The 23117-nt window shown below is 45.2% G+C and overlaps 1 protein-coding gene across 3 annotated transcripts in view; it reads left to right on the plus strand.

The window, feature by feature from the left end:
• Positions 1-23117, plus strand: part of LOC118361413 (FYVE, RhoGEF and PH domain-containing protein 3-like) — a 93452-nt gene that overhangs the window by 65570 nt on the left and 4765 nt on the right. For 2 of the 3 annotated variants that reach the window (XM_035741321.2, XM_035741324.2), the window contains exons 2-18: positions 2765-2929; positions 3916-4123; positions 4513-5173; positions 7372-7461; positions 8965-9101; positions 11184-11340; positions 11482-11620; positions 12419-12477; positions 13131-13277; positions 13413-13517; positions 13650-13729; positions 13879-13909; positions 14983-15087; positions 15812-15865; positions 16617-16712; positions 16877-17011; positions 18504-18644. In XM_035741321.2, the coding sequence (XP_035597214.1) occupies positions 2765-2929; positions 3916-4123; positions 4513-5173; positions 7372-7461; positions 8965-9101; positions 11184-11340; positions 11482-11620; positions 12419-12477; positions 13131-13277; positions 13413-13517; positions 13650-13729; positions 13879-13909; positions 14983-15087; positions 15812-15865; positions 16617-16712; positions 16877-17011; positions 18504-18644 (2510 nt within the window). The remainder of the gene's footprint in view (positions 1-2764; positions 2930-3915; positions 4124-4512; positions 5174-7371; positions 7462-8964; positions 9102-11183; positions 11341-11481; positions 11621-12418; positions 12478-13130; positions 13278-13412; positions 13518-13649; positions 13730-13878; positions 13910-14982; positions 15088-15811; positions 15866-16616; positions 16713-16876; positions 17012-18503; positions 18645-23117) is intronic. The other variant, XM_035741322.2, reaches the window with a different exon arrangement.

The following is a 23117-nucleotide window of genomic DNA, read 5'->3' on the forward strand; positions in this document are numbered from 1 at the left end:
TACCGTATGTATATTACAGTAGATGTACAGCTGCCTGTAAATTACTGTCAAATTCACGGTAACCTGTTTACAGTGTATAGTCCATTTCTGTTGCAACAGTGGTAAGGTGAGAGCTGGAACTGGGCTATATATTTTACGATTTGCTACTGTACATCTATTGACCCAGCAGCTGCACACATTATTGGCTGTGTAATACAGATACTGTTTATGTCTGAAGTGAAAATGTGTCTTTCACAGATGCATGTAAAGTCTCTTTCTCCGTCTCCCTCTGTGGTTTGGTAAAACTGTATAACAGGGTGGGAAAGCCAGCCTTTCAAGCAGGGCGTCATGGGGGCAGACAGCGTAGCAGGACTTATTGCCGACTCACAGAGCTCTGCCTCCAGTGCCTGAAGCTGCAGGCTGGAGCTGGGCTGGAAAACAGCAAATTACACATGGAAGCGCTCCTCAGGGGTCTCACAACCATCTCCGGACTAATCCTTTGGAGATGCGTGTGGCGTGAATAGATACTGCCCCCAAGCCTGCATGAGATAGAGCAGTGTGGATGTTAGTTTACATAGCGATTATCATAATGTACTGCGGGGGTTATCGTTGACGTCTAATGGACAACCACATCCGATAACACACAAGCCAGTCTAAACAAAGGCTGTGATAAGGGCCCTTGGAACAAAGACATAGCAGCACTTAGACACACACACAGGCGCACACCCATAGACACACATACAATACACAGGAACACACACATAGGCACAGTAATACATAAGTACACACACACACACACACACACACACACACACACACACACACACACACACACACACACACACACACACACACACACACACACACACACAAAACGCACCATTTTTCGTCCATTAACCGAAAAATTGCTGGTTCGAATCCCAGAGCCAATTCGGTGAAAAATCTGCCGATGAGTCCTTAACCCTAATTTCTCCTGTAAGTCGCTTTGGATAAGAGCGTCTGCTAAACTGTAAACTCGTATACTGTGTATATACTGTAAACACACACTTCCCCATCTTTCAATGCAAACACAAACCATACATTATGTGACCATACCAACATATTGCACAAAACAGCACTCATTACAAAGTCCACACTTCAATTCACTTGACTGGATTTCACAGAGCCCCTATAGGCATCAGATGATTGGACTCACTGACATACAATTCCCTGATGTAACTAGCTAGCTGCTAAAGGTCTCATTGTCCCAGTGTTTGGAGTTCTGTTGAGTGGGTTGTGATGCGCTTTTACAGGAACACACACACACACACACACACACACACTTTCTCAAAAAGCCTAATATCACAGACATACAGAGAGAAAGTAAGACACACACATACACAGGCCAGTATCACTCCCAGACAGTCTGAATGGATGGAGGATCAGGATATAGAGATGTATTAAATATAGGCAGGCCTATCAAAGAGCTTTCTGAAGACGCATTGAGGCAGAAGCCTCACCTCTCTCTCCCCTGGCCTGGTGTCAGGATTGATGCAGGGGCTGTCTGCTCCCTCTCTGGTTCATCTCTGCTCCCTTTATGGTTCCTCTCTGCTCCCTCTCTGGTTCCTCTCTGGTCCTCTCTGCTCCATCTCTGGTTCCTCTCTGGTTCCTCTCTGCTCCATATCTGGTTCCTCTCTGGTTCATCTCTGCTCCATCTCTGGTTCCTCTCTGGTTCCTCTCTGCTCCATCTCTGGTTCCTCTCTGGTTCCTCTCTGCTCCATCTCTGGTTCCTCTCTGGTTCCTCGCTGCTCCCTCTCTGGTTACTCTCTGCTCCCTCTCTGGTTCCTCTCTGCTCCCTCTCTTGTCCCTCTCTGCCCCCTCTCTGGTTCCTCTCTGCTCCCTCTCTGCTCCATCTCTGGTTCCTCTCTGCTCCATCTCTGGTTCCTCTCTGCTCCCTCTCTGGTTCCTCTCTGCTCCATCTCTGGTTCCTCTCTGATTCGTCTCTGCTCCCTCTCTGGTTCCTCTTTGCTCCCTCTCTGCTCCATCTCTGGTTCCTCTCTGGTTCCTCTCTGGTTCCTCTCTGGTTCATCTCTGGTTCCTCTCTGCTCCATCTCTGCTCCCTCTCTGGATCCTCTCTGCTCCATCTCTGGTTCCTCTCTGGTTCATCTCTGTTCCATCTCTGGTTCCTCTCTGGTTCATCTCTGCTCCATCTCTGCTCCATCTCTGGTTCCTCTCTGCTCCATCTCTGCTCCATATCTGGTTCCTCTCTGCTCCATCTCTGGTTCCTCTCTGCTCCATCTCTGGTTCCTCTGGTTCATCTCTGGTTCCTCTCTGGTTCCTTCTGCTCACTGCAGCATGACAAAGGCATTGGGGTGAAGGTTGTTTGTTCCCCTCTTACTGTTACAGTAACACACTGCACTGGACCACTCAGGGAGACTGGGGCTGGGACTGTATAGAACTGCATCGGTCAGGTCTGTTTGGACTGGGGCTGAAGCTGTTGGGTATTTGGTCTCAGCCATGACTCTTTCGTGCTGTCTCTTTATACGCAAATTAATACTGCACTCTTAGAAAAGAACGATGCTATCTAGAACCAAAAAGGGTTATTTGGGTGTCCCAACAGGAGAACCCTTTGAAGAACCCCTTTTGGTTCCAGGTAGAATCCTTTACACAAAGAGTTCTACCTGGAACCAAAAGGGTTCTCCTTTTTTAAATCTAACGCAACCTTCCAAACAGGTTGCGTTCCTGCATGTTGTGTGAATGGAAGTAATCCACTCAGTCAATCTAATATATTCTCTCTCTCTCTCAGACCTCCCTCCCTCTTCTCTACAGTGCCAGTGTGGATCGGTGGACTTCCTGTGTTCCCCGCGGCTGGCAAAGAAAGCCCTGCCCCCTCCCAGACAATGTCACGTCCGGCCCGCAGTCAAGCCCCGCCCCCAGCCCACAGCCACACCCACCTCTCAGAAACCTCAAGGTACACTGTTGGTTTATCACTAATTTAAGCACTACTACTTGTTGTTTATAATATTAATAATGTCATTATCATTGACTAAGAGTGTTGGTTACAATATAAAACCTTGTGTTTATCAGCCTAACCCCAGAGTTTTACCTGCGTACAGTATTTATCCCACAAACACATCAGTCAGATAGACACATGGTTGGCTCTAAAAAAACTCCTTGTTAATCCTACTATAGACTCATGCTATCTGCCTGTTGATGCATGAGTTTAATTTCCATACAATACACCCTGCCATTCTCTGCTGTGATGTAGCTGCACACACACAATCAGAGAGGAAGGAAGCAGAGGCACCTCACACAGAGAGAGCTGAGGCAGAGATACCTGCTTCCTCATTCAGCCCTAATGCAATACCAAGAACACAGCAAAGACTGGCCCACATAAAATATATGGAGAAAGCCTGCTGTCCTCTAAATGCATTCTGCAGTAACCATGTTTTAAGAACATGTCGGTAGCCAAACAGTAGTAATTTAGCTTCTGATAGCGTGGGCGGCCATTTGTGCAGTCGGTTTCTGGACCACTCTCGGCCTGTAATTTGTGCGACTGCGTGTGCATGTTTTCTTTTCTTTCTCTGTCTGTGAAACCACAGTGACTTAGACACACTCATCTCCACATCCTGTTCTGAAATCAGGAAGCTGTCTTAGCTCTGTGAAGCACGATCAGAACCGTCTCCTGCGCTGCGTTCGAGAACCTACTCTCAGAGTTTAGCGATTATATGTTGTGTTTTGTGGCGGTATTTGGACTGTGGTTTTGTCATCTGTAGTAGGTAGCAGCAGCAGCCATCTGGGATACAGTAATGGAGGCTTTCTCCCTCGGAACTCCACGGGGCACTTGAAACAGGACTCTTTCCGTGGTTACGCCAGTGACCTGACTTCGTCTCTCTCTTTTTCTCTCTTTCCTTCTTCCTCCCTCCATCACCCCTCTTCCTGAACCTGGACCTGCAGTGCCCCCTAAACCCCCCTTCCTGCTGGTCCTCGGACAGGACAAGAAGCCCAAGAGGATTCCCCCAGCTCCCTCCAGGCCTCTGCCTGCCCCTCCACCTCCACCCAAACCGCGGCCCAGTCAGACACCACCTGGCCTGGCCACACAGCCTCAGAGAGGCCCAGAGGCCCAGAGCGTGGGGCTGCTCATCGAAAGGTTTGAGAACTCCAGGTACTGTACTGTCCTGCAGGGGGTAGGGTATTCCACAAGGTGCTCTTGCCCTGTTGACGCATCAGATGAGTGTTTTGTGCATGTGTTTGTGTTTGTGTGTAAAAAAACTGGAGGGATGACACATATATTTTGTTTGATGATTTATGATGTGGGTATTGTTATACACTATGAGTAGGACTTTGAATGTTTTGCACGGAATACACACTCTCTTACCCTCTGTCTCGTAATACGCACTCTGTTTTTCTGATGTTACCCAACCTGTGTTTCACACTTCTGTCTGTGGGAATGTTAGGCTCTGGTGGTATGTTGTGGTTTCAGCCCAATCAAGGCTGAAACTGAGAAAGTTTTCACAAGTGTTTATTTTTTATATCCCATTTTTTATATCCCAGGGTTCCAATTCTTGGTGTCCCTCCAAGGAATCAGCTCCACTTGTGCCTGAGTATGGACGCGACATCCGAAACCACAGCTCGTTCTGCCCCTGACCCCATAGCACATGCCCCTTCAGGGTCAGCAGGAGCAAAGGACTCTGGGGAACCCTCCCCCGCCGACAAACTTGCTCTTCTCGTCTCGGAGCAGACTGATGAGGTCACCGAGCTGACGGAGCTTTCGTGCCTGGCCTCACTCCGCATTGACAGCCCCGGCGGCATTCCTTTGGACTCTACAGAGGACGACCTCAACATCGTCCACGGCGATCGAGTTGGTTGCCTTGACAACACGGAGAGGGAGGAGAGAGACTCTTCCCATGAGCTCCAGGACAATCCGGACTCACAGTCCTTGGAGCAGAACGGAAACGGGAAGATTCCCAACCGGGACAGCGGGATCGACAGTCCATCGTGCGCAGCAGAGGGCGAGGTGTTCCCCAACGAAGACGCCATCGACGAGGAGGAGCGCTACGACAGCGTCACGGAGACAGAGACTAGCGTATCCTGCTGCGTAACACTGGGCAACAAGCGTGACTCCACGCAGGACGAGGACAGTGACCTGGATGAGGTCAGCAGTGGCGAGACAGAGGGAGGGGAGAAGGCGGACACACACACAGAGGTACACAGGGTGAGTCACACACACACACACATTCTTATCAATCTCCTTCAGTTCAGCAGCTGTACCTTGTCTTTCTATTCTTATCTGTGTCAGTTTCAGGCTGTCTAGACTCAGGTGTTTTTTATGGGTATTTGGGCCTAAACACACACACACACACACACACACACACACACACACACACACACACACACACACACACACACACACACACACACACACACACACACACACACACACACACACACACACACACACACACACACACACACACACACAAACAAACAGACACACTATTTCAGACGCTCAAGTGTGTGTGGTGGTCACAAGCGTCTTTGCTGTATCTAAAAATGGATGTGCTGTGGGGTGTGGAGGAAAGAGTACCTGCCCAGGGCTGTAACGGGAGCTTGTGACTGCTACTGCTAGAGGACAGACAGAAACAAAAGAGCTCTCAGCTCAGCTACTGTTTCCACCATTGATCTGTGTGTGAGCGTTACCGACACCTCCAAAAGAGAACTTTGCATCATACCGGTATTCATGAATCCCCTGACAGAAAAATACTGTCTATTTATTGAAATAAAAGGATGGTGGGAAGGTCAAGAAACATCAGACAAAAATAGGGAGAGGGAGAAAAGGAGGTAGAGAAAAAATAGAGAGGCAGAAAAGTGAGAGCGTGTAATGAAAATTAGTCTGTGAAAGAGAAAGAGACAAGGAGGGGTGTGTGAGTGGGAGCTGGAACTCTGGTTCGAGTTGTTGTGTACAGTCAGTTTTTATCACCTCAGCATTGTTATAATGGGGCAAAGCCCGACACACCCTGTACCTAGGCACCACACCAAACACACATGAGCACACACAGACACACACACGCCCTGTATTGGCAGCCAACACCCTTTGCCTCATGTGGAAGGGATCTCTGGTATCCTGTGTTTCCTGATATCAGCATTACTGCCCAGAGGAAAGGTGTGTGTGGATGGGTGTGAGGGAACAGTGCCACTTCTCTCTGACACTAATAGCTGACAAGTTGATAGCTTTTTAATGACACTGCTGTCGCAGAGGATGTGGGTTTTGGGGATGCACATTGAAACAGGAAAAGAAAGAAATGTATTTCTCTTCTTTCAGTGTTTAGCATCGTCTGCTACAGAAATAGATTAGACATGTTGTTTGTGTTTGTATGTGTATGTGAGTGTGTTCAAGTGTGTGTGTCATGCTTAAAGGATGTGAGTGTGTGTTTGTTTGTGGACATATCTCTACTGTACATTCCAAAAGGGTTATTCAGCTGTCCCCATAGGAGAACCCCTTTTGGTTCCAGGTAGAACCCTTTTTGGTTCCAGGTAGAACCAAAAAGGTAGAACCTTTTGGGTAGAACCCTCTGTAGAAAGGGTTCTACATGGAACCCAAAACGGTTGCACCTGGAACCAAAAGTACCCAAACTCTTTCACTTGTAATTGCTTTCGTTTTTTCTGTCAATTGTTTGTCAGAGTTGTTTTTTTTATTGTATGAATTTGTTGTTTACTAATGTTGTGAGGCTTTTCTGCCACCAGGTGACATACTTGAAATACTTGAAAGAGAAAAGGGTTCTACCTGGAACCTAAAATGGTTCTTTAAATGGTCCCTCTATGGGGACAGGTGAAGAACCCTTTTAGGTTCTACATAGCACCTTTTTGTCTAAGAGTGTATGTTTCACAATTTCCACCAATTTCCCAATTTTGTGCGTGCATGCGATTGTGTACCGGACAGCTGTTGCAAAACACAATGTCGCACACCCTCCCTTTCTGAGGACGGGTCTCAGTCACACGTCATAAGTTAATTCCTGTTCCTGAAGTAGTCAAACTGAATGCACATCCGCAGCACCTTTACATGTCATCTCAGCTCCGGTAGTAAAAAAAAAAGTCTTGGTGACTAACTCAGCTCTCAGTGAAGCAGCACTGACTGCCAATTGTTACAACATGCACAACAACCGAGATGAAAAGAGCACCTGCGGACATCCCCTATTCAGACCACTTTTATCTTATATGTAATCACTGGTTAGAGTTTGCTTGCTTTCACCTAATAGGTTTTGTGTTAATGTTGATGATATTCTCTCTCAAAGGTCATAGGCCCAGAGGCATATGTTTAATGTATGATACAGGTCTAATGTAGGTTTGTGTAGGGAGTGTATTCTATATGGTATGCTCTGGCTCTGACTGTTTGTGTCCACTTCTCTCCCTCAGTACTCAGAGACACAGAGGTTACTGAACATCGCCAGAGAGCTCCTTCACACTGAGGAGGCCTACGTCAAAAGACTCAACCTCCTAGACCAGGTATGCACACACTCACACTCAGTGGGTTGTGTACTCTGAAAAACACAACCGCATGCAAAGGACGTCAGACTGCTTGCTTAGAGAGTACCACTTCTTCCCGATTCGGCACATACTTGGCTTGAACCTGGGGCCTCAGCTTCATGAACACACGTTACCGTTCTCCCTCAAGTGCCCCTACCTGTCACTAGTGCAAATGTGGACACTTAAGGCTGAGGAGTAAGTTTCACACATCTCCATGTGCTACACATACACACCAAGTTATGGTAAAACACATACAGTGCATTCGGAAAGTATTCAGACCCCTTCCCTTTCTCCACATTTTGTTACGTTACAGCCTTGTTCTAAAATTGATTCAATAATTTTTTTCCTCATCAATCATCACACAATGCCCCATAAAGACAAAGTGAAAACAGGTTTTTGGACATTTTTGGAATTATAACATAAAACATATATAACATTTCTGCAACATTGACGGTCCACAAGAACACAATAGTCTTCATCATTCTTAAATGGAAGAAGTTTGGGACCACCAACTCTTCCTAGAGCTGGCCGCCCGACCAAACTGAGAAATCGTGGGAGAAGGTTGACCAAGAACCCGATGGCCACTCTGACAGAGCTCCAGAGTTCCTCTGTGGAGATGGGAGAACCTTCCAGAAGGACAACCATCGCTGCAGCACTCCACCAATCAGGCGTTTATGGTAGACGGAAGACACTCCTCAGTAAAAGGCACATGACAGCCCGCTAGGAGTTTGCCCGAAAGGCACCTAAAGGACTCTCAAAAAGTTCAATGTTCGTTTCATCAGAGCAGAGAATCTTGCTTCTCAGGTCTGATGAAACGAACATTGAACTTTTTGGCCTGAATGCCAAGCGTTCACTTATGTAAATGTGATATTTCAGTTTTGTATTTTTTATACATTTGCAAAAAATATATATATTGTTTTTCTTTGTCATTATTGGGTGTGTAGATTTATGAGGGGAAATCACTATTTAATCAATTCTAGAATAAGGCTGTAACATAAACAAAATAGTGAAAAAGTCAAGGGGTCTGAATACTTTCCGAATTCACTGTCCTTAATGAAGGCCTACTCCTCCCATATTAGGCCATATTCATATTGTTTTATATCTGGTGTGAGATATACATATTTGTTGTTGAAGTTGACCGTCAATTACATGACTACAGACAAAAGGATATGTGCTGGCACAGACAGTAGGCTAATCTCAGAGCTGCTTCCTGTTTTTGTCAAGCCTCTGCTCCCTCACATTGGTACCGTTTGTCACGGAAACTCAGGTGCACGCAGGCCTGTGGTTGGGTGACTGACAGGGAGGTGAAAGGTCACGGACCTGATGATGACAGACAGATCTAACCATCATACACATCCCCCTATAAAAAAATATTATTCGATCAAGGAGCCCATGGTTTGTTATATAATTTATAGTAATGTAGTTAGTAATGTTACTGTGTGTTTGATATAATTTCTATCATTGTTCTCCTGTTGTTTGTAGGTATTTTGCACTAAGCTGACTGAAGCTGGAATCCCTCAGGACGTGATAACGGGGATCTTCTCCAACATCTCCTCCATCTACTGCTTTCACCACAAGTTCCTGCTCCCTGAGCTCAAGACACGCATCACTGGAGAATGGTGAGGAGACCAGGGACAATGTTGTAATAGTGTTTCCTTAACATTATTTGGTTCTATTAGCAAATCAAATGTTATTTATCACATGCACGGTAGACCTTACCTAGAAATGCTTACTTTACAAGCCCTTAACCAACAATGCAGATTAAAGAAAATAAGAGTTAAGGAAATATTTATTAAATAAACTAAAGTAAAAATGTTTTATTTATATATATATATACAGTTGAAGTTGGAAGTTTACATACACTTGAGTTGGAGTCATTAAAACTTGTTTTTTAACCACTTAACAAACTATAGTTTTGGCAAGTCGGTTAGGACATCTACTTTGTGCATGACACAAGTCATTTTTCCAACAATTGTTTACAGACAGATTATTTCACTTAGAATTCAGTGTATCACAATTGCAGTGGGTCAGAAGTTTACATACACTAAGTTGACTGTGCCTTTAAACAGCTGGGAAAATTCCCGAAAATGTTGTCATGGCTTTAGAAGCTTCTGATAGGCTAAGTGACATCATTTGAGTCGATTGGAGGTGTACCTGTGGATGTATTTCAAGCCCAACCTTCAAACTCAGTGCCTCTTTGCTTGACATCAAGGGAAAATCAAAAGAAATCAGCCAAGACCTCAGGAAAAAAAATGGTAGACCTCCACAAGTCTGGTTCATCCTTGGGAGCAATTTCCAAACGCCTGAAGGTACCACGTTCATCTGTACAAACAATAGTACGCAAGTATGAGCACCATGGGACCACGCAGCCGTCATACCGCTCAGGAAGGAGACGCGTTCTGTCTCCTAGAGATGAATGTACTGTGATGCGAATAGTGCAAATCAATCCCATAAGAACAGCAAAGGACCAAGTGAAAATACTGGAGGAAACAGGTACAAAAGTATCTATATCCACAGTAAAACAAGTCCTATATCAACATAACCTGAAAGGCCGCTCAGCAAGGCAGAAGCCACCGCTCCAAAACCGCCATAAAAAAGCCAGACTACGGTTTGCAACTGCACACGGGGACGAAGATTGTACTTTTGGAGAAATGTCCTCTGTTCTGATGAAACAAAAATAGAACTGTTTGGCCATAATGACCATTGTTATGTTTGGAGAAAAAAGGGGAGGCTTGCAAGCCGAAGAACACCAGCCCAATAAAGTGGTGATCCTAGCTGACCTAAAACAGGGAGTTTTTACTAGGATTAAATGTCAGGAATTGTAAAAAACTGACACCTTAGCCAAAGGCACTGCATCGCAGTGCTATCTGTGCCACTAGAGATTCTGGGTTCGAGTCCAGGCTCTGTCGCAGCCTGCCGCGACCAGGAGACCCATGGGGTGGCGCACAATTGGCCCAGCGTCGTCCGGCTTAGGGGAGGTTTTGGCCGGCAGGGATGTTCTTGTCCCATCCCACACTAGTGACTCCTGTGGTTGGTTGGGTGCAATGCACGCTGACATGGTCACCAGGTGTACAGTGTTTCCTCCAACATGTTGATGCGGCTGGCTTCCAGGTTAAGCGGGCATTGTGTCAAGAAGCAGTGTGGCTTGGCTGGGTTGTGTTTCGGAGGACTCATGGCTCTTGACCGTGACCTCTCCTGAGTCTGTACGGGAGTTGCAGCGATGGGACAAGACTGTAGCTACCAATTGGGGAGAAAAAGGGGTAAAATAATTATTCTAATAACGTAACACAATAAAATAACAATAATGAGGCTATATACAGGTGGTACCGGTACTGAGTCAATGGGGGGTTTGGGTGCCAGGCTGGTAGAATGGGGGCATTCATCTGCTGGGAGTACATTTACCAAAAGTGTGTGTGCCAACGCTAGTCTCTCTCTGTCTAGAGATTATTGTTTCATAGAAATGATGTAGAGGGATTCCACCTGTCCCCTTCTGCGCACATTAAACAGTAAATGTACTGTAGGTTACTCTTTCTATGAATTCCATATTGTAATTTTGTATTGAATGGAATGTGTACTGCAAGTATACTCTAAGTTCAGAGTACAGTACAAAAATACACATGGAAATCGACCATGAGTGTTTAAAAACATTTTTTTTTTTTGAGTATTAAGCCCTATGGGCGGGTGTGTGTTCTGTGTGTTAGGGACTCAAACCCACGTATTGGAGACATCCTCCAGAAGCTGGCTCCATTTATGAAGATGTACGGAGAGTACGTGAAGAACTTTGACCGTGCTATGGACCTGGTCAACACCTGGAGCCAGCGGTCGTCACAGTTCAAGAGTGTGGTCCAGAACATACAAGTAGGTGGCATCTCCCACAGAATCAATGTGTATATATGGTAATGTATGCTGTTGTTATCTGTGAATTGAAGTGTGGTGTACCTACAGTATGTTTACAGTACTGTATGCGTAACTGTGTTGCTGTGTGTTCTATCCCTACAGAAGCAGGATGTGTGTGGGAACCTGACTCTCCAGCACCACATGTTGGAGCCTGTGCAGAGGATTCCACGCTATGAACTCCTGCTCAAGGACTATCTAAAGAAACTGCCTGATGATGCACTGGACAGGAAGGACACAGAGAGTATGTCTGTCTGCCCATCCGTCCGTCTGTTTGTCTGTACCTACACACTGCTCACCCACTCATTACCTGTCTGTCTGTCTGTCTGTCTGTCTGTCCCTCACTACCCTTCCTAAACTAGGACCCATACTAGCCACTCTACAAGCTTGTATGGTAATTTACAGTTGGCCCACAGTCTGATGATGCACAGGCTGGCTGCAGTGAAAGGTTGGACACTGACCCATTTGTCACAGTATTCAATTCAATTACTAAGAGTCGTATATACAATGAGGATACAAAACATTAGGAACACCTGCTCTTTCCATGACATAGACTGACCAGGTGAATCCAGGTGAAAGCTATGATCCCTTAATGATGTTGTTATTCAGAGGGTGGATGGGCAAGACAAAATATTTAAGTGCCTTTGAACGGGGTATGGTAGTAGGTGCCAGGGGCACCGGTTTGAGTCTCAAGAACTGCAACGCTGCTGGGTTTTTCACGCTCAGCAGTTTCCCGCGTGAATCAAGGATGGTCAACCACCAAAAGTACATCCAGCCAACTTGACACAAATGTGGGACGCTTTGGAGTCGACATGGACCAAGCTTTGGAGTCAACAATCCTTGTGGAACGCTTTCAACGCCTTGTAAGAGTCCGCGCCCCAATGAATTGAGGCTGTTCTGAGGGCAAAAGGGGGGGTGCAACTCCTAATGTTTTATGCACTTAGTGTATGAACAGTGAGTGTTTCAAGTGTGTAGGGCTGATGCATGGTTATGTAGAGTTGCTGCAGACCGGTGTAACACTGTCTGTGTGTGTGTTTTATAGAAGCACTGGAGCTCATATCCACAGCAGCCAACCACTCCAATGCTGCCATCAGGAAAATGGTAAGATTGTGTTTTTTTTCCTGCTTGGAGCCCTCCCTCCCCTCTCAGTTCCCTCCATCTGTGAATCTCTCTGACATACTTCTCCTACTTTTCATGATGGTGGTGTTGTAGTTCACAACAGTGTGGGGAGGAGGGAGAGTTTTGATTTTTTTTTTTTTGACAATTTAAAAACACAATACAAGTACAAACGTAGATACAATGCACTTAAAACATGTGTTGATGATAAAAAAGAAGAGAAAAGTGCAATAAACATCACATGGCCTGAATAATGAAACGACTGTGCAAAGACCTAAACACAACACATTTTGAATAGTTCCCCAGATGACAGTGGTTACTCTCCTTGGGAATAGCTCGCAGAACTAGCCAGCCAGCCAGCTGTCCAAAATGCGTTGGATGCGACGACTTGCGGGGAGGGAGGGTGCTTCAGTGCAGACAGGAAGCTGCTGTTTCCTGCCACTAGTTTCACAGCCTGCAGAAGAGTGAATTCTGTCTCTGTGACACACACACACACACAGTCACACTTCTGCCCTCTGGTGTGACTTATCGTGTCTTATTCTGTCTCAACAGTTTTAGTTCCCCTGACTTAAATCAATGTATAATTTTGCTCTGTATGTGTGTGTTTCACATTGTTCCATATCCTTGGTGTTCCTCAGGAGAAGATGAACAAACTGCTGCAGGTCTATGAGAGACTGGGTGGAGAGGAGGACATTGTGAACCCAGCCAACGAGCTCATCAAAGAAGGACACATCAAGAAGATGTCTGCCAAGAATGGGACGGCTCAGGACCGATACCTCTACCTGGTGAGTGGCAGAAGGAGTTGGAATGAAGAGAATGTGTAGGAATGGGACTACATCAATGTGTGTGTGTGTATTCATGTGTCTATTTACTGTGTATTCTCATCCGTTGTCCCTTCTCTCTGTGTGTCCGTGCTGCAGTTCAACAACATGGTGCTCTACTGCGTTCCCAAGCTGAGGCTGATGGGGCAGAAGTTCAGTGTGAGAGAGAGGATCGACATCGCTGGGATGGAGGTCAGGAAAGAGGTAACGGAAGCCACTCATCATCTCTTCTCTTGCTCCTAATTTCCTTCCATTCTGAATGGGTGACGCGTAGAAGGGCCATTGCTCTTGAGTATCTCACCGGTAAAGTGGCACTTTTCTCCTCTGCGGCTTCAGGTGCAAGAGAACGTGAAGCAGAACCTCCCTCACACGTTCGCCATCATCGGCAAGCAGCGCTCACTAGAGCTACAGGCCAGGTAAGAACTATGGAGCAATTACATCGGAGAACTGTAGAACTGTGCCTTTTTGTTTGTAACAGAAATACAACATCACAGGCACAGCGGGAACTCATAGAAAGTATTAATAGCTAGAGGGCTGTTGTTGAAACATTCCCTCTGTTTTTCAGGACGGCTGAGGAAAAGGAAGACTGGATACAGGTCAGGAATACCAGACCAACACTAACATGGAATGTTTTTTTTTAATAAGGGATTTGTGTATTAGGAACAGTATTCGTGTTACTGCATCTTTCCTCCACACTGCCATACTGAGTTGGGAAATTGTTTCCTCTCGTTAAGCTGCTCATTAAAGCTCATTTAGCCCATTACAGCTAACTAAAGCTGGTTAAAAGGGCTCGTAGGCTGGAGGGGAGGAGTGTGTGCCAGGCAGGGGGTCTGGGAGTGTGTGGAAAGGAGTGGAAGGGCCCTTCGGCATTCTGAAGGACACAGGAACGTGTGGTGTCTCGAGACTTTGGAGAGGGCTGCACAAAGATTGTGCATACACAGTCTATTATTCACACATGAACACAGTGCTCTCTCTCATTTATTATGGATCCTCATTAGCTGTTGCCAAAGCAGCAGCTACTCTTCCTGGGGTCCAGCAAAATTAAGGCAGTTTATACCATTTTTAAACATTAGAATACATTCACGGATTTCCCAACATACTGTGTGACCTCAGGCCCCTACTCCACCACTACCACATATCTACGTGTGTGTGTGTGTGTGTGTGCCAATGTTTGTGCTGCTTCACAGTCCCCGCTGTTCCATAAGGTGTTTTTTAATCTGTTTTTTTTTAAGTCAAATTTTACTGCTTGCGTCAGTTGCTTGATATGGAATAGAGTTCCATGTAGTCATGGCTCTATGTAGTACTGTGTGCCTCCCATAGTCTGTTCTGTGTGCCAGTAGTTTAGACAGACAGCTCGGTACATTCAACATGTCAATACCTCATAAATAAAAGTAGTGATGAAGTCCATCTCTTTCAGCCAGGAGAGACTGACATGCATATTATTAATATTAGCTCTCTTTAACTCAGACAGGCAGAGGCCCTCTCTCTCCCTGTCTCTCCCTCTGTCTCTCTGTCTCTCTCCTAAGGGGCCGTAGATTGTGTGACTTGTCTGTCTTTTCACTTTTACGGTAAACCAGTGAAGAATATTTTAACGGTCTGAAACTTAACGGCTTATCTCCTTCTCTCCCCTCCACCTTCTCCTGTTTCCCTCTCCCCCTTCCACTTCCAGGTGATCCTGGCCACCATAGAGAAGCACAAGCAGAACAGTGAGACCTTTAACAAAGCCTTCAATAGCTCCTTCTCCAGGGACGAAGACCACCTGCCAGACTCACCGGTCAGTCAGTCTGTCTGTGTTTCTTTCTTTTCTCTCTGTCAAGCCATGCGTTAACCATCTCTATGCATGTATATATCAATAAGAAAGCACTATGGCTTTGTCAGAAACTGTGTCACCGTCAGGTCTTTGTCTGACAAAGCACCTATCCTCACGCAACACAACACACACACACACAGCCGTGTGTGTCACGTGTCCCTCACTGCAGACACTGATAGACACACAAAGAAGCTCTTACTGAACTCACACATACACACACAAACACACAAACATGTATACTTATGAAGGAGCTCTTTAATCCGTTGCACACCCACACAAACGAACACACACACTATCAGGGTCTGTCTTTAGTTCCCCGGCACTCTCTCATGACCTAATAGGGGAAGCCCTCATGCACACTGTACAAAAATCTCTTCTGAATCTCCACTGACCCACTTTGGGCTGGCTGGACCTGGACACAAGCCAAAGTAGGAACACATGCCAGGCCTATTGTCTGTCTCTGAGGCATGGCTTCCATCTAGTGGGGACAAACACACACAGCAGCTTTAAGTAATATTCAGAGGTTGATGGTCCCATTCTCTGGCAATGTGTGAGAGAGCTTTGTTGACACCTGAAATGAAGTGCTAGCCATGTAATAACACTGGATGTACTTTCAATGTAACTCATACATCTCTCCCAGGGTTAAATAGGTCACTCTGATCAGGTATTCATGTTCTTCTCTTCTCAGGGTCCCTGGAGCAGCACATCCGTAGACTCAGACAGTGAAAGACTGCATGAAAGGGTAGGTGTCAAACGTCCTAACACAATACATTTCCTCAGGCTCTATTGCCTGATGCTGTTGTGTTACTGACTCTGCTTTCGATTTGAAGAGCATGTATCTTTCTTTGCTACAGCATGAATGGCATCGCCCCCACATAGTAATAGAAACCATACAATGGGCAATATAATGTGAATACATTGTACCATGAATGACTGAGTTCATAACAAGAAGTACATTGATCTCTCCTATTCTAAAGCCTGGATGTCTGTCTGTGTTTGAGGTAGCAAGACAATGGTAGTGTTACAATGGTAGTGGATCTATAATCCACACAGTAGGCTGCAGAGAGGTATAAATAGCAAGTTGTCTTCTCTATGGGGATAGCATCACTAGCTCACTCTCTAGAAGCGGTGGGGGGTGGCTGTGGAGAGATGAGACACAATCAGGGGGTGAATTTCACACTCCCTACCACAATGCAAATGTGCTAAACGGCTGGTGGGTCTATCTATGCCCCAGCCTGAGAGAGCAGAGGGAGGGGCTTCTATTTTCACTTTTTGTTTATAGAGGAAGATGTTGGGAGTGGGAGAGAAAGAATAGGGTAGATAACAGAGAGAGTGGGGAAATGGCAAGATAGAGAGAGAAAGGGCCCCCCTAGTCCCCTTCATCCAACTATTTCAGGGCAGGGTTACTTAGGTAACACCAAGATGTATTGAGACAAGATGACCTTGTAATTGGACAGATCTTGATACATTGTATGTGTTTCTCTGTTTTCCAGAAAAGTTCCAAGAAGAAGGAAAAGGAGACATGTAAAGGCTGCAACGAGAGCTTCAACTTTACCAAGCGCAAGCACCACTGCAAAGCCTGTGGAGCGGTGAGCACAGAGGGAGAGGAGGTTGGGGCCTGGAACAGTTAGTGCCAGGATGCTGCATTTTCATCAGTTGATGTCCTGTATAATTGATTTTCAGTTGTCTAAATATATATTTTTCTCTCTCCATTCCTCTCTCTTCCTCTTTCACTCTTCCCCTCCCTCTGCAGGCCATCTGTGGTAAATGCTCTAAGATGTTGGAGAATAAGACGTGTCGCGTGTGTCCCGAGTGCTTCGAGACTAGCCAGGGCCCTGAGGGGCCTGCAGGGGCCCCAGTAGAGCTGAAGAGGAAAGCTACAGCCGAGGTGAGGACCGACTCTCAGCTTATACTATAGAAAAGAGTAGAATATAACTTAATTTAGAAAAAAAAATCCATCCAGAGACTTCCTTTTGGCTTCCCCTCACAAACAACATAAGACAATCAAACATCATACTTATTGTATAATGCACAGTGTTGTTGAGATGCTAGCATGGACATGCTGCACAGAGTGGACTCCCAGCAGAGTAGGTCTGAGGAAGGGAGTTGGAGTATGGAGGTTAGCAGGGGGCACACTATCTCAGTTGCAGCCTCTGGAGAGAGCGGCATAAGCACGTTAGTTGCACCAGCATGACAGAGAAGACAGAGCCCAGCCCAGACAGGCCCACAGAGCATCATGCACCTCTATCAATCAAATACACATATTCTTATCTGTGTCAGTTTCAGGCTGTCTAGACTCAGGTGGTTTTTTTTATGGGTATTTGGGCCTAAACACACACACACACTAGAGAAATAGAACAGTCTATAGTCTGCACGGCTCAATAAGATCCATCTCTGTGTGTGTACCAGGAGTCAAGGTGAACTAGTGTTCAATAGACTGCTTGTGTAGAGCACAGTGTATAACAGAAACTGGATGAAGCAGATTGTTGTCTTAAAGCCTGTAAGCAATCGTGAACAATATCTCTAATATACTGTAATATCTTTGTTTTATTGCAGTATCATTATCCATGTCTATCAAGCCCACAGTGCTGCTGTAAAATAAACTGAAACTCACTCACTCACTCACTCACTCACTCACTCACTCACTCACTCACTCACTCACTCACTCACTCACTCACTCACTCACACACACACACACACACACACACACACACACACACACACACACACACACACACACACACACACACACACACACACACACACACACACACACACAGCAATATTAAGTAACCTCTATTTGAGAACAAGTACCATGACTAGTTAAGGGGCTTAGTGGAAAGCAGCAGACCCTGCTGAGTAAGTAGTCTCTACACTTCATGCCTATGATGCAGCAACTGAGCAGTCTAATCTGTCTGTCTTGGGGTTATACTGTCTCACACGCACAAACTAGAGCTTTCACAGTAGCAGTACCATAATGACAGTGATCTGCAGTGGTATTATTTCCCATCAAGGGGGGGGGGGCTACAGCACCACATCAGTAACAGTGGGGCAGCAGCATGAACACCTGTCCATGTCCAAATCTCCCAATAAATGTTTCCTATATGCTGGACACCAGGTTTGTTATGTAAGCGAATGTCCCAGAACTTTATCCTCGAGTGCCCCTTAAACGTCCAGGCTGATTATCACTTTGAATTAAAAGTAGAATTGACAGTGAAGGTGAATTCCAAATCCAAACGTTGGTTTGTGCATGGGGGAAAGAGCTACTGTAATTGTGTTGAACTATAGAATATTATTTGAGTATTGGCACCCACTGCAGTAGATCAACTTTGGGACTGGGCCTTTAACTCTGCCTCCTGTGTGTGTCTCTGTCTCTCCAGAAGCAGGTGTCTCTGTCGGGGGACAACTGTCTGCTGTGTGCCCAGCTACAGGTGCAGGAGAAGGGCAAGAGCTGGACCAAGACCTGGGTGGCCATCACCAAGACTGAACCACTGGTGCTCTACCTGCAGACCAGCGGACAGGTAAGGGTTAAACTCACACACACACATGTCTGTCTTTATCTGTGTCTGTGTTCCTGTCTGTCTGTCTATTAATGTCTTTGTACTGCTGTCTTGTCTACATCCTGTCTCCATGCCCTGGTCACCTGTATATGTAGGTAGAGGTTTCCCCTAACAACTGACACAGGGTCAGTTATTTTTCATCCCATCAATGATATTTTGTGTGTCAATGTGCTTTACACCTCCTGTACTGTAAAGTCTGTGTCCTTGTCATGTGTTCCCACTGTCTGTACTCAGTAGATTTGGGTCAGGGGGATTTGTCTGTCCTCAATCTGACATCAGATGGAGCTTCTGCTGCTCAGCTGGCTGACTGTCACACTGTTAATACCATGGTGTTATTACTCGATTATTACTCTATTATTACACTGTTATTACTATGTCATTATTACTCTATTACTACACTTGAATTACCATGACGATATTACTCATTCTACGCTATAATTACAATAGTGATATTACTCTTATTACACTGTAATTACAATGGCGTGTTTACTCTAATAAACTAATTACCATGGTGTCATTACTGTATTACGCTGTAATTACCATGGTGTTATTACTCAAACTGTAATTACCATGTTATTACTCAAATAATCTGTAATTACCATTGTGTTATTACTCTGTTACATTGTAATTACCATGGTGTTTTTACCCTAATAAACTAATTACCATGGTGTTATTCTGTTATTACACTGTAATTACCATGGTGTTATTAAACTAATTACAATGGTGGTATTACTACACTAATTACCACGGTGGTATTACTCCAATAAGCTGTAATTACCATGGTGTTATTACTCTAATAAACCAGTTACCATGGTGTTATTACTCTATTAAACTAATTACCATGGTGTTATTACTCTTATTAAACTAGTTGTCATGGTGTTATTACTCTAATAAACCAATTAACATGGTGGTATTACTTTAATAAACTGTAATTACCATGGTGTTATTACTCTAATAAACCATTTACCATGGTGTTATTACTCTATTATTAAACTAGTTGTCATGGTGTTATTACATTTACATTACATTTAAGTCATTTAGCAGACGCTCTTATACTTACAAATTGGTGCATTCACCTTATGACATCCAGTGGAACAGCCACTTTACAATAGTGCATCTAAACTTTTAAGGGGGGTGAGAAGGATTACTTTATCCTATCCTAGGTATTCCTTAAAGAGGTGGGGTTTCAGGTGTCTCCGGAAGGTGGTGATTGACTCCGCTGTCCTGGCGTCGTGAGGGAGTGTGTTCCACCATTGGGGAGCCAGAGCAGCGAACAGTTTTGACTGGGCTGACCGGGAACTGTACTTCCTCAGTGGTAGGGAGGCGAGCAGGCCAGAGGTGGATGAACGCAGTGCCATTGTTTGGGTGTAGGGCCTGATCAGAGCCTGGAAACTGAGGTGCCGTTCCCCTCACAGCTCCGTAGGCAAGCACCATGGTCTTGTAGCGGATGCGAGCTTCAACTGGAAGCCAGTGGAGAGAGCGGAGGAGCGGGGTGACGTGAGAGAACTTGGGAAGGTTGAACACCAGACGGGCTTTCTGGATGAGTTGTAGGGTTTAATGGCACAGGCAGGGAGCCCAGCCAACAGCGAGTTGCAGTAATCCAGACGGGAGATGACAAGTGCCTGGATTAGGACCTGCGCCGCTTCCTGTGTGAGGCAGGGTCGTACTCTGCGGATGTTGTAGAGCATGAACCTACAGGAACGGGCCACCGCCTTGATGTTAGTTGAGAACGACAGGGTGTTGTCCAGGATCACGCCAAGGTTCTTAGCGCTCTGGGAGGAGGACACAATGGAGTTGTCAACCGTGATGGCGAGATCATGGAACGGGCAGTCCTTCCCGGGAGGAAGAGCAGCTCCGTCTTGCCGAGGTTCAGCTTGAGGTGGTGATCCGTCATCCACACTGATATGTCTATTCGCCACCTGGTCATCAGAAGGGGGAAAGGAGAAGATTAATTGTGTGTCGTCTGCATAGCAATGATAGGAGAGACCATGTGAGGTTATGACAGAAGTGACTTGGTGTATAGCGAGAATAGGAATAGAACAGAGCCCTGGGGGACACCAGTGGTGAGAGCGCGTGGTGAGGAGACAGATTTCGCCACGCCACCTGGTAGGAGCGACCTGTCAGATAGGACGCAACCAAGCGTGGGCCGCGCCGGAGATGCCCAACTCGGAGAGGGTGGAGAGGAGGATCTGATGGTTCACAGTATCGAAGGCAGCCGATAGGTCTAGAAGGATGAGAGCAGAGGAGAGAGAGTTAGCTTTAGCAGTAGCGCCTCCGTGATACAGAGAAGAGCAGTTCAGTTGAATGACTAGTCTTGAAACCTGACTGATTTGGATCAAGAAGGTCATTCTGAGAGAGATAGCGGGAAGCTGGCCAAGGACGGCACGTTCAAGAGTTTTGGAGAGAAAAGAAAGAAGGGATACTGGTCTGTAGTTGTTGACATCGGAGGGATCGAGTGTAGGTTTTTTCAGAAGGGGTGCAACTCGCTCTCTTGAGGACGGAAGGGACGTAGCCAGCGGTCAGGGATGAGTTGATGAGCGAGGTGAGGTAAGGGAGAAGGTCTCCGGAAATGGTCTGGAGAAGAGAGGAGGGGATAGGGTCGAGCGGGCAGGTTGTTGGGCGGCCGGCCGTCACAAGACGTAGATTTCATCTGGAGAGAGAGGGGAGAAAGAGGTCAGAGCACAGGGTAGGGCAGTGTGAGCAGAACCAGCGGTGTCGTTTGACTTAGCAAACGAGGATCGGATGTCGTCAACCTTCTTTTCAAAATGGTTGACGAAGTCATCTGCAGAGAGGGAGGAGGGGGAGGGGGAGGAGGATTCAGGAGGGAGGAGAAGGTTATTACTCTAATAAACCAATTAACATGGTATTACTTTAATAAACTGTAATTACCATGGTGTTATTACTCTAAAAAATGTAATTATCATGGTGTTATGACTCAAATTAACTAATTACCATGGTGTTATGACTCTGTTATTACACTGTAATTACCATGGTGTTACTACTCTGAAACTGTAATTACCATGAAGTTATTACTCCAATAAACTGTAATTACCATGAAGTTATTACTCCAATAAACTGTAATTACCATGGTGTTATTACTCAAATAAACTATTTACCATTTTGTTATTACTCTATTATTACACTAATTACATGGCGGTATTACTTTGTTACACTGTAATTACCATGGCGTCATTACTGTAATAAACAGTAATTACCATTGTGTTATTACTCTAAAACTGTATTTACCATGGTGTTATTACTCTATTACACTGCAATTACCATGGCAGTATTACTCCGTTATTAGACTGTAATTTTCATGGTGTTATTACTCTATTATTTCACTGTAATTACCATGGCATTATTACTGTTATTACACTAATTCCCATAGTGTTATTACTCTATTACACTGTAAATATCACGGTGTTACTCTATTACAATAATTACCATGGTGCTATTACTCTGTTACTACCATTGTGTTATTACTCTATTGTTTCATTGTAATTACCATGGCGTTATTACTGTTATTACACTAATTCCCATAGTGTTATTACTCTATTACACTGTAAATATCACGGTGTTACTCTATTACAATAATTACCATGGTGCTATTACTCTGTTATTACCATTGTGTTATTACTCTTATTTCACTGTAATTACCATGGCGTTAATTACTTTATTATTATACAGTAATTACCATGGCGGCATTACTCTATTATTTCACTGTGTGACCAGTGGTGGCACTCTGGGGCCTCTTCTTAAAGGTGGCGGGGACTTGCTCGGTGGAATTTTAACCATTGATGGAATTAAAAATAACTGTTAGGGGAAACCTTCTTCCCTCTCCTCAGGGTTCTTCACCACTGTCCACCACTGTATAGTATAGGTACAGTATGCAGACATAACCGGGGCTGAAAACTAGCGATGAGACGATACCGGAGCACCAATGCTCCAATGCAGTTTTCAAAGCACTACTGATCCGAAACAATGTACCGATGCTCGTTTCAAAGTAACATTACTTTGACATCAATGACGTACGAAGCTTCGTTTGATCACGTGGTTTTTCAAACTGTGTGTTGCCAAATGCGAGACCCCAATGATTTCGCTGTGGTTCCGGTGCTTTCTTCGATTCCAAGCTGCTTTCAAACACCGACCTCTACTTGACACCCTACTTACAATTTTAGTTAGGATATTTTTTCATGCAACATTATAGCTGAAAGGTAGCTCAGCAGATAGAGAACACTCAGACGACAGGGAATGGGGTCGAATACCGGCAAAGTCATATTATTTAGAAAATTGTTTTATGTGAAACCATACTTTCTGCACATTGTTGTGCAAACAATTTGTTTTATTTAGTGAAGTGTAAGCTTCTGTCTTAAGCATCCTAAATAATGCCATAGATTTACAGTTTTTGACAGCAAAAAATGGAAGCGTGATGGA

Source organism: Oncorhynchus keta, chromosome 28, assembly GCF_023373465.1.
Source record: "Oncorhynchus keta strain PuntledgeMale-10-30-2019 chromosome 28, Oket_V2, whole genome shotgun sequence".
NCBI classification, from domain to species: domain Eukaryota; kingdom Metazoa; phylum Chordata; class Actinopteri; order Salmoniformes; family Salmonidae; genus Oncorhynchus; species Oncorhynchus keta.